The following is a 12,763-nucleotide window of genomic DNA, read 5'->3' as shown; positions in this document are numbered from 1 at the left end:
GTGGTCTCCTTCCTTATATCAGGAAGGACTTTATTTCTCCACCTTCAATAAATAATGATTGATATCTTACAACAATTTACAACATAATTTTTTATTAACTACAGGAGCAGACAAATGTAATGAAGTACAGAAATGACAAACAATACCTCAAAAAAAAAAAAACCCTATCTAAATAGACTTGACTTGATACCGCATGATAAGGGAACACAGACATCGGGAATAACAACTGGTTACAGCTGCTACACAAAGTGTAGATGACCGCCACATTGAGCATAGCTTGAAGGTATGGCCAGCCTTATTTGATATACAAAGACATACAAGAGGGCTGTATGATTCATAAAATGTGCTGATTGAGGTTCTAAATTGTAATGAAGCGCATGCAGTGCTAGTGCATGCATGTGCTAGTGAGGATGCACTCAGGCATACACAATGAAGTATAGATTACAGTACCCATATAACAATGTATGACCAGCATTAGTCATAGCAAAATCAGTCAATCAAACAACATATCAACAAAATACATTATTCCTAAGTACAAGAGCTATCTTGCTCTTGTACGAAAAGGTGACACATGGTTGAAAAATAAAAGAAAGCAACTCACTGGGCTACGCTCTGCATCATGAGGCGATCTGATCTGATGCAGCCAAGAAGCTGAAGGAGAGGAAAGACGTCTTCCACCACCCAGTCTGGCTGACAAAAGCAACCTGTAGGTCAAAGGTTATCAACATTCTCATGAGTCATATTAGCTGTCATTGCCTGTAGCAGCTCCTACAGCAAAGACTGTTTCATTTTGGTAACATGACTTCTCATACCCATTAGCTACTAGCAAAGCAGTGATAATTCCACAGATGTCATACTGTGCAAACAATTTTCTGTCTTTCATGGGGGGGGGGGGGGGGGGGGCATCTATGGATCACTTCCTCAAGTACGGTGTCGCTATGGCGACTGGTATGCCTCTGCCATAATGCATGGTTCTCCTAATAGGTGTATAGTACAATGTCTTCACAATGTGTGATGACAGTTTCACATAACTGGCAAAATAATGAAATGACAGGTTTGTCACAAATGTGTTGAATGTTCCCTTTCCTTGAACTAGATTTGCTATATTGTATAAGAGTGAAGGTACATGTATTTGGGGATTTCAGGGTTTTTACTAGACTTTTGACCCTTTTATAAGTTTATGCATTGAATAATTTTCAAGGTATGGAAAAAAGTGTAATTTCAGTATAAAATAGACAATTTTGCGTACACAGATAAATTTTGGGATTTGACCTTGAACTTTGACCTCTGGGCAATTTTCACTCAAAAACTAATCAAGTAATTCTCGCTATCGCCAATGACGTAAAAAGTACCCGGATGTTGATTTAAGCGTCATTTACGGTGCATTATGGGATAGTCCGGTAGCAAAGTCACTTCCGTTCATGCGCGCGTGATACGTGACTAATGCTATTTACACACACAACGGCTTTAATATGATTTGAAATTTCTCCATTCTTAAGAAATTGCTGTTAATACGACTATTGGTTGTTGCTGCGAAGCTGCCATGTGTTGTTCGCACGACAATAAATGAAAAAAATCTGCAGAAATAGGACCCTTACTGGCATGCGAGACGTGACGTGGCCGCGTGGGTGAAGTTTGCGGGTGACTCCACAGCGCAGTACATGCACGCGCGACTTACTAGTAGTGGTAGTAGCACTAGGTAGTAGGCCTAGTGCCTACGTACATTGTACGTACTGTACTTACTTGGAAGAAGTTGCTTCGGAGACAGGATAAGTTCGAGATCACTGTTCGTTCCCGATTGTGTTCACGACATTTCAACAGAGAACAAATAAAAAAAAAGATGGGCATTCTATGACGATATCCAGGTGGGTGAAAATTTTCCAGCATATGCAGAGATGACTGATCTGTGATGTGCACATCGATCGCATGATCAAGCAGTACGCTGTACCGGTATGTGTTAGCTTATGCGCTGCGTGCAGTGGTGCATGCTATCAAAATGCAAGGCCGGCCGCCGGCGGGGACTCGACTACAGAGTACGAGTATGACAGGCCTGGCAACTCGCTGGCTCGGCGGTACAGCCACCTACTGTACTAGTATCCGTGGTCGGCACGGCGCTATAGGTAAGGTACACGTACACGCACACTAGCGTTGTGCAAATTATGCTCCGCGCCGGAAGTGCCCTTGCTACCAAGTGCACTAAAGCTTGGCAAAAAAGCCACATCCGGGTACTTTTTACATCATTGGCGATAGCGAGAATTGCCCCATCATACGTCATCCTTGGACCAAGTTTGGTAAAATTCCACTCAGTATTACTCAAGTTATCGCGTAAACGAATGTGGATGGACGTACGGACGTACGGACGGACAGACAACCTGAAAACATAATGCCTCCAGCCCCCATCGGGCGGAGGCATAAAAAAAAACTTCCCAGAGAATCTCTGTTGGGTTATGCATGCATACACCAAGTTAACGAAATAATAATCCTGCAGGCAGTGCATAAATATGAGGGAAATAGTAAAATTTGATAGCATTGCCCTTGACCTTTGACCCTGACCTTTGACCCCATGAACCCAATATTCCCTAGAAAATCACTGCCAGTCAGTACATGCATATATATACCGTGTTCCATGAAGATACCTTGAACCATTTCCAAGATATGGAGAAAAAAGTGAAATTTTAACATATAACTTGACCTTTTGACCTTTGACCTCATGACCCCAAACTTTCACCAGAGAATCTTAATTGGGTAATACATGTATACACTAAGTTTCAAGAAAATATCTTCAGGCATTGCATACATATGGGGGAAATAGTGAAATTTTGAGCATTTGACCTTGACCTTTTGACCTTTGACCTTGAGTATGTGCACCAAAAGTTGATAGGCACAACTTCACCCCCTAATGCACAGACATACAAAGTTCCATTAGGATACCTCAAAAGGTTTTTTAGTTACGCTGTCCACAAAATTCATTACAGACAGACAACCCGAAAAATAATGCCTCCAGCACCACTTCGTGGCGGAGACATAAAAATTAGAGAAGTCTGGGAGATAAACTCACTTCTAATCTTAGGCAGTGCTATCGAGAGAGCTTCTTCTGGTGTTGGTGACAGTAGATAGTAGCATACACACTCCCTCAGGTTGCCAATGTCAAGCATGTGTTTGGCCTTCTGAGAACACTCTTCCAGAGGGGGTAACCCAGCCTGTCATATCAGTAAGACAATTGGTTTGGTTAAATCACTGTTCTTTTATGCCCTATCAATCAATTACTCTGATATATTGGTGTACATGGCAGAGTTATGACAGCAAAAAAGTGCAGCAAGTGTGAAGATAATGCTACTGACAACTAAACAATCATTACAGTATGCACTAGACACTCTCTCACGCAGAAGACAGTTGTTTTCTTCTGAACATGTGATATGTCATGCAGAATAATGACAGCAAAATTCACAGGTGCCTTGCTTTCCTCCAGTCATCAATATGTGAGTTGAGTGAACAAAGTAAATATAGATTGACAAACATTTAACAACTGAAGATAACAAGTGTATTCAATGCCTACACAGAAAGCTAGAAATTTGAGACATTAACCCAAACTTTTGCATATGCATAAAGTCACAGACTATGATTTGTAAAATTTCACAAACAAGTCCTCTTTTTTCTACTACTAGAGTGTTACTGTTACATGCTCCATATGTTGGTCTATCAGTCTCAATAGCGCAGTGGGTGATCTCCAGGACCACTATGAACTTGTTCAACAATCAGTCTTCAGCTTCACCTTTTCATGCATGTGGTTAATCTCTGCTGCACTCCCTACACACCGAGCACAAAGCTTCACTTTCAAGTCATGGTCGTCAGGGATGTCTTCCAACAAGTGAATTGCCAGCTCCCTAGCATAGAGATCGACAAGAGAAGAGATTCAGCACTAGTATACAGATATGGACTGCTTTTGGGAGCACTGGGATCTCAACTCAATGTAATCAAACAAAGAGCTTGTTCCAAGGGTCACAACATAACACTGCGATCCCAAGGGACAACAATGTACTAAACAGAAACAGTCCACATCTGTTCTGTACACCTTACAAACTTTAATCAGATTTTATTTGGTCAATCAGTTGCAATCAGGCTAGCCAGTTCACACATCAGTCACTGCCACAGACATTTGTATTGTGATTGCATCGGATGAGGATCACTTCTCACACTATTGGAGGAAAGTGTTTACAGTACTTACATAACTAAGCACTAACACAGTGGACCTGTTAAGAGCACATGTAACCCCCGAACCCGTCTCCCATACCCCATCTGCATGACTTTTTAGGCCAATATCTTATATAATATGTTGCAGGATACAATGAAATACGATGAGAAATGAGACCTGTATAGCACATACAAGGAATATGACGTCATCCTATAAAAGTCTGAACAATGAGGGTGCTGTCAATGAAAACTTTTGTTACCTAGAATAACTCCCCATAAACCTCCATAGCAAGTTTGAATAAAATCCAACAAGAAATGTGACTGATAAAGCACACACAAGAAATATGACACAGCATCCAAATCAGGGCACTGATGGCACCATCACCACAAACTCTTGTGTCCTACCTGTACATGCAGAATGACCATTCATACACCTCCTTTACAGCGAAAAGAGCTTACTTTCCTACCTTGAGGTCCTGGATTGGTCGATCCATTCCAAATCTATGATTCGATCACCAGCCAGTATGCAGCACACACTGGATATAGCTACAACATCCTATACAGCCAACAACCGTGTCACCAGGACAGTGCTGCGGTGGCTAGGAACACGTATCATGCACCGTGCATGTACAGTACTACAGCTGTAGTATGCATAGATAGGTAGGCCAGTACCCTCTTTGGTACAAGCAAACACTACTACCGTATACTGAACGTTCAAGGCTAGAATTACAGCACGCATATCTAGATCTATGTACAATTAGTGATACTTATGGGGCTGCTTACACATTGCTAATAATTAATCAAAAATACTCGGAGGGGAAGAAACTCATTCATGAATTATTCATGAGCAGTTAAAATCAATTTAGACTGCAGTCTATTTCAGGTTTAATTCAAACCCAGAACAGACTTTGGTTTTACAAAACTTCACTAGCAGGATACAAAATTAAACTTCAAGTTTAGCTAAACCATGAGTGAGTCTAAAATATGTTTAAACCTTGGTCTACAGTAGGATACAAGCCCTTGAGTCATGAGAAGAAAATTTGTCCCTTCTACATAGCATAGTTGTATCACATCAAGCATTAGTTGGCCTTTATATCATTTGCATACTTTTCCTTGCTAGTGCTGGGGTTTAGAGGTGAATAAATCATTCATACCAATACAAAAATAATTCACACTCATCAGTCAAAAGTAATGCATTGTGAAATTCAAAATCCGTCTCTAGCAATGGTTCAGAGTCATAAACGCCTACGATAGTCAAATATTCATAAATGGCTAGGTCTTCATAAATCACTTTCACATGGCATATTCACAGTGCAATAAATTTAGAAACTGAGAAAATGGAAACATTGTACCAATGTCCTTGACTTTCACATCTGTGAGACAGTAGTTCCAGCGCCATGGCTACAAGTGACACGTGTGCTTCTCCTTTCAAAGCTTTCCCGATAGAAACGGCTAACTCCAGTTCATGGCCACGAATCAACTTGGAGAGGGCAAGCTGTTACACACAAAGTGAATAAAAAGTCTAGTTTAAGGGTATGTAACACTATTTCCTTCTAAACAAAAATATGTGTTGATCAAAACACTGATTATCATTTATTTTTGTTTTTCTGTCTTTATACATATACAACGAAGGAACTTTAATATAAAAAACATCAACGTAACATCATGGTTAACTCTTTCTCCTTGATTACGAAATAAAATGAAAGTTTGTAGGTCTCAAATGATTTTCTACATCCTATAATGGCCTTTAAACAGTGTAGGTAGTATTTCATACTGCTCGATATATGGTGCCTCAACAAGCACATGACACATATTCCTAGCATTCCTGTTCCTTGACTCAACAATAGATGGCAGTCTACCTTGATCTGACCAGATGCCAAGTGACAGCAAGCAGCAAGAATTGGAGACCCATTCTGAAAGAATTTGGCAGCCATCTGCTCTGTAACAGATATCTGGAGTCTGCAGGGTGAACAATTTTGTCATGATGATTCCTAGAAATGTTCAGTTGGAATTCATGTCATATAGAAATAATGCTTTGAATGAAACCTGTAGTGTTAAAGCAGCACACTGAATATAATTTGAAAGTTGGCCAAATTTTCTAAAACATTCAACCCCTTGAAAGTCAGTAAATCATTTGACATAATGCCCTACAGACATATGAGAGTAGCCACCAAAAGTCAAGATAGCTTGTCATAACTTATGTGCTTCCAAACATATTAAATAACATGTTCTGTACAGGATGATATAGACGGTCATCATATCTCTAGTAGATCTACAGTATACTCACACAGCAACAGTCATTAAGTGACAAGTTTTGCAAGTGTGGTGTTAATGTACACAAGCACTTTACAGTGTCATGTAACTAAGACTGTTGGTTCAAAGGAGTAACTCAAAATCACTTTGTGATAAGAGATTGATTGATTGATTGATTGATTGATTGATTGATTGATTGATTGATTGATTGATTGATTGATTGATTGATTGATTGATTGATTGATTGATTGATCGATCGATCGATCGATCGATCGATCGATCGATCGATCGATCGACTGACTGACTGACTGATTGATTGATTGATTGATTGATTGATTGATAGATTGATTGATTGAAGGGGTTTATTGATTAAAAATATACAGTTACACATAGAAGGCAACAGGCTGTGCAATGGCTGTTTAGTTCACAATTAATTGAAATAACAATGAAAACTGAGACACACATCTATTGAAAAAATCTTGATCAATGTAAACATTGCTATGTGTTACAGCTAGAATTATATAAATATTAAAAAAAAAGAGATATAATTTACAATAGTGGAAAATTAATCTGGTTTCTAACATTCTTTATTATAATTAAAACAGAAAACATATAACCATAAAATAAATATGGGCAAAAAGATGAACAAAATATCTCATTACTATCTCAAATTTATCCTATTTAATCTAAATTTTATCCTAATTTGATAATAACAGTTCATCCTATTAAACTTAGTCATGCTGCTTAGTGTTACTTGCTGCTTTCTTTCCAAATCACACACTGCAGCTGAAATACTCACTTCCTTGTTTCCATGCCATTTTGCTCGTAGCCATTTATTCTTCCTTGTCCATCAGATGCAATCATTCTTCCATTAGCAATTCCTGATTTTAATCTCTCCTCAAGGGCTCCCTCACTGGCCACCTGGGCTACTAATAAGGCATCCTGAAGCTGGCCTCTGTCACAGTAAAAGTTCACTAGCTTCTGGACATTGCCAGTGACGATGTAGTACGGAACACACTCCAGGTTTTCACCGGCTGCCAAACTCGCAGCATACCTGTTAAAAGAAAGAAAAAGGAAAGAAACTAGGAGTATGTTGCTAACTTAGATTATATGCTGTAATGTAGAAAGATCACATATTACTGTAGGTACAGCTGGAGGAATATATCTGAGAAATAGATTCAAGCTTCCCGCATACAATATCTGCTGGGACAAAACAATATCAATTGTTCTACAGCAAAGACACATTTACATATCCTGCTAGTACCCAGAAAGTCTTATCAAAATGCATTCACTGTCATATTGGACAGTTGTGTACTTCAACCATGAATCTGACACCAGAAATGTCATCTTCTATGACAAATAATTAATAGGGATGAATATATGCAGTTCCTACATTAAATGTTACTGGCTCTATAATGCGCCGCATTGTATATGAGGAATATTTAGCATGTTGGAAATTTTTGCACATTTGTCTTTTGCGGAAGTGGCATAGATGTGAAAGTGCAAATATTTTAGGAAAAGATTGAAATATGTGAATAAATACTTTTACGCCACAAATTTATCATGAAGAAAATTCCTACAAATGGATGCAATGAGAAATAAAAATCACTAATGACATAAAAGTTATCACTCTCACAGCATTTCACAATAATTGCCTTCAAAATAAATAATTAGCCATCCGCAACGCACAAAGATGTTGCCACGTCGTTTCATGACTTTTTTCATTGAAGTCTCCCACATATTTTGAGACCAAATTTGCAACGTCCGGGTACACCGTTCTGAAGTTATGCAATGTTTTGCATATGCATGTCAACCGAAAACCGCTCGAATTCATGATTTCGTGTGCAAATCCAATGCAAACTGTGTTTTTTTGTTTAATTGATATAAATTAGATTATTTCAACTTTTAACCACTGAAATAAATCAATTCTAATGTAGATAAGCTTGAAAAAGTGCCTCCAACAAATTTTGGCAAAAAAAAAACAAAAGAAAACAAAAGATCGAAAAAACAACAAGATACATAAGAAATTAACAAAACAATAAAAAACAAAAGAAAATGATTTTGATTGCGCTATTTTTTTACAAGAAAATTGTTTGATGTGTCTTGAGGAACTCTGACACAAAAATTTAATAATCCTTCAGTCTTTTTGATGGAGTTATAGGCGAAAATACATCCAGCTCTATGTTCAGGCAAAATTTTGCGGTGATCGCGCGATCGGCGGCCGAGATCTGAAGGGGGGGGTCAAATTGACCCCCCCAGTAAAAACTTGGTCTCAAATAGCCCAGTTAGGGATAAAGCTTCTCTTACACTAAATTATGTATTATGCAAACAAGAATTTATTGTTCAAAAAGATTACTGCAGTATGAACCAGCAGGGCAATCATTACCTTACTATGAATAATATGTCTCCTTGGTCTATGTCTTATATGACATTACATTTGTTGGTCCCCTTTTATGTGCAAAAATATGGCATATAGATCTTGGCCAAGAATGGGCAAATCCAACATAAATTTTGTTCAATAATTGGTACAAAGAAATTACCACTGTCTTGATTTCTTCAACTCTTACAATCATTCACTATACTTTATACAGGGCTTGACATTAGCAATAGCACAGTGGCTCGGGGCCACTAAAAATTGATGTCAGGCCACCAAATTTTCAAAAAGGCTATCTTTTGGTCGCCTAATCAGGCAACTAAAATAAAAAATGAAATGTAATATATCCTTCTATTTCAGGTCACTTCATTTCTTTTTCAGGCCAACAAAATTTCAAATTCAAAGATTTTAGTGGCACAGACCTCTCAAATGTTGTATGCCTCATTGCCAAGATATACTGTCTACAGTCACAAACAGTTTAAGTGGCCATACACATCTAGAATATAAATGACAGTTTAAAGGAAGCAGCCCTTGCCTGCACTCTACAATACAATGTTACAATATGTAATACAATGATTGCATTTAGGAAAAAAAAATATATATGAGATCAGTTGGTCAAGCTTTGAATCAGACTGACTCTACGACCAGTCTCACCTCTCAGCCAGTTCCTTCCAGTAGTCCAGAGATACAGCTGGGGCTACCGACAAAGCTTTCTCCCACTACAATGTAGACATAACAATGCCATGGCATGAATGAAATCTAACACAACTCTTGCTTTTGGTAATTCACATTCTCATTTGACACATTTTCTCAGCAGAAAATCTGGTAGGTCATTTTCAATCTATTCTCTTTCTATGTGATTCAGTGTTACGATTTTGAAATTCTGATAAATGCTTGTTTTACACTTTAAAATTCACATACAATGCAGAGCAGTATTTTCTTCTTTTTTTTCATTGTCACTGTCATCACCTATTCTCCACTGTCTGAGGGAACTTCCCTTTCACATGATACACCATGCTATGTCTACATTATACATTCATATCTACTTCATATTTCAGGGTATACCTTAACACCTCACAGCATGATGGAAAGAACCTTTCAGAGTCTCCATCAACTCATCTCAATGTACCAAGTAGGTTACACTGAACATCTTAGTTTCCTCTGCATTTTGGTGTCTCATCACTATGAAAATTTAAGACTGTCATCTTGTATTCATTCTACATTCTCTAATCAACTAGAGCTGGAGAAATAACTGACCTCTCCAAGTTCCACCATCAGTTCAGAGTACCTCTGTACCTCTCCCAGCTTCATGTGTAGCATAGCTGCCTCTCTCACCTTCTCCTCCCTAGCACGGTAGGAAGAGCCTTGCCCCCGAACCTTGGCCATCTCGAGCTCCTTGGCCTCAGACTGGTAAACAACACACATTAACATACCTTAAAGTACGCCTTCATGCAAGACTTGAAGATTCAAATGATGAAGGTGAACATTCAAAAAGGAACACTTGCCCTTTAGATGGTACTGCAAAGCTTCCTACTAATATGTTTACATCCATTATATGTCTACACATGATAAATACATTTTCAACATGATCGATTTAGTGAAAACCTTAAATGCACCCACTGAATGCTTGATTTCTTTGCGGGTAATGTTTGACAAGTTCTATTTGGAAAGAAGAATTATTTAAAGTAAAAACATAGTTCTGGTAAGGGTTTGAATACCTGTCTTGCACCATTTCATGTTTGCCTGAAAAATATCGAAAGAGTCTACCAAGAACTTTACCTGGCTAACTCGATCTGCCGGGATGGTGAGTTGTTTTGGAGTACTGTAAAAGTGGATATTTTCGCGCAACTAATTTTTCGCGCTCGGCTAGGCAAGAAGAGTTTCGCGTGTTTTTAATTCCGCGGAATCAAGACATCAACTACTGGAACATACGGGCAGCAAAAATATTCGTGTGCTTTTATTTTTGCGCTAGTTTCTGGTTGCGCGAAATGGGCGAAAATTTCCACTTTTACAGTATTTTAAGATCAAAAACAAGGAAAAGTAGAAATTACGCGGTGCGTAATATATGTCCCCGCTGGAAGTAGCATTTTGTAGCAAAATGTACAACAACGGTCAAAAATCAAGGTCAAAGGTCAAAGAAGTCAAAGATCAAAATTCTGTGTAGAAGTTTTGAAGCCCTCACCTAGTGCCATCACATAAAGCAAACGGAATCGAAATCGGGTTAGAAATGGCGGAGTAGCATTTTGTAGCCAATGTACAATATAGGTCAAAAATCAAGGTCAAAGGTCAAAGAAGTCAAAGGTCACAATTCTGTGTGGAAGTTTATAAGCCCTCACCTATTGCCATCACATAAAGCAAACGGAATCAAAATCGGGTTAGAAATGGCGAAGGAGTAGCATTTTGTAGCAAAATGTACAATATAGGTCAGAAATCAAGGTCAAAGGTCAAAGAAGTCAAAGGTCACAATTCTGTGTAGAAGTTTTGAAGCCCTCACCTAGTGCCATCACATAAAGCTAACGGAATCGAAATCAGGTTAGAAATGGCGAAGGAGTAGCATTTTGTAGCCAATGTACAATATAGGTCAAAAATCAAGGTCAAAGGTCAGAGGTCAAAGGTCAAAATTCTGTGTAGAAGTTTTGAAGTCCTCACCTAGTGCCATCACATAAAGCAAATGGAATCGAAATCGGGTTAGAAATGGCGAAGGAGTAGCATTTTGTAGCAAAATGTACAATATAGGTCAAAGGTCAAGGTCAAAGGTCACAACTGAAATTCTGTGTAGAAGTTTCAAAGCTCCCATGTAGTGCTATCATATAAAGCAAACAGAATCAAAATTGGCTCATAAATGACAGAGAAGTAGCAAATTGAAGATTTTGATCACACACGGACACACACACGGACGCACACACGGACAGACGGACAGACACACGGACACACACACATACGGAGCCCGTTTCATAGTCCCCTGCTTGAACTCGTTTGGCGGGGACAATAAAAGTCGGTAAACCAATTTTTATTCTAGAAGGATCCAGGCTAACTCTGTCTCAGGGACAACTCAGCCCTATTTCAGACAATTTACACGCAGTTCATGATAGCCATATTTTGTACATAGGCGCACGTTCATTTTGTATGCGCACCAACGATGCTCTTTGATGCACGCTTTGTATCAACTCGGCCCATAACTGCGACCGGCCAGAACGTGAAGCGCTCCCATAGCACAACACTGTACAATCAAGAGGGACAACTCGGCCCCGCCGTCAAAGCAAGGCCAAGTTGTCCCAAAGTCCGAGTTAGAATGACCCTGTTCTGTGATTGCAGCTCCGGCAAACCTTTTTCGGTTAATATTTTGCATTTTCATCATTACCCAATGAATATCTTGTTATTACAGCGTTATTCCACACATTTCTTAGGCATACGTGTACATTTTGGAGTAAAATTTGACAATTCTGCAGGCATACCAGAATTATGTTTAATCTTTAACAAACAGTTGGAAACCATATATAAAAGTTTACACTACTTCTTCCAAATGACTTTCACAGAGAAACATTGTCTTTTTACATGACCATAATTATTTTGATGCCATCAACCTGAACTAAAATTGTCCTAAGCCTATTCTTTTTAAGAAGTAGAGTGCTTGAAATGGGTAGGGGGAGAAGAAACAAACAGAGGTAAAGAGAAAAGAAATACATTGTGAGAATAGGGAGGTAAGACTTACAGATTTGAACTTGATAAGATGCTTGATGTGCATGATGCCCTGAGAATACATGTCTGGCAACAAACAGTCATCCTGACCATCTAAGATGGAGACCAGCTCCCACAGGTTTGCTGTGCCACTACCACACTAATACACAATATTATACAATAATATCAAGTTTGCTGTATGTATCATCTATAGGAACATAAAATATGAATAAATGATTTCAATGACATGAAAACAAAGCATTTTTT

At 38.7% G+C, this 12,763-nt stretch overlaps 1 protein-coding gene across 1 annotated transcript in view; it reads right to left on the bottom strand.

The window, feature by feature from the left end:
* The window catches only part of LOC140235523 (WD repeat-containing protein 17-like), a 50,947-nt gene that overhangs the window by 7,039 nt on the left and 31,145 nt on the right, over window positions 1-12,763 (bottom strand). The window contains exons 13-21 of the mRNA XM_072315546.1: window positions 12,531-12,656; window positions 10,076-10,225; window positions 9,473-9,537; window positions 7,244-7,498; window positions 6,051-6,150; window positions 5,544-5,686; window positions 3,773-3,884; window positions 3,059-3,200; window positions 602-704 (exon numbers count right to left, since the gene is read on the bottom strand). Of these exons, the coding sequence (XP_072171647.1) occupies window positions 602-704; window positions 3,059-3,200; window positions 3,773-3,884; window positions 5,544-5,686; window positions 6,051-6,150; window positions 7,244-7,498; window positions 9,473-9,537; window positions 10,076-10,225; window positions 12,531-12,656 (1,196 nt within the window). The remainder of the gene's footprint in view (window positions 1-601; window positions 705-3,058; window positions 3,201-3,772; window positions 3,885-5,543; window positions 5,687-6,050; window positions 6,151-7,243; window positions 7,499-9,472; window positions 9,538-10,075; window positions 10,226-12,530; window positions 12,657-12,763) is intronic.

This window comes from Diadema setosum, chromosome 11 (genome assembly GCF_964275005.1).
Source record: "Diadema setosum chromosome 11, eeDiaSeto1, whole genome shotgun sequence".
In the NCBI taxonomy this organism is placed as follows: Eukaryota; Metazoa; Echinodermata; class Echinoidea; order Diadematoida; family Diadematidae; genus Diadema; species Diadema setosum.
Note: the sequence above shows the minus strand (reverse complement) of the source record. Positions and strands in the feature narration are given on the sequence as shown.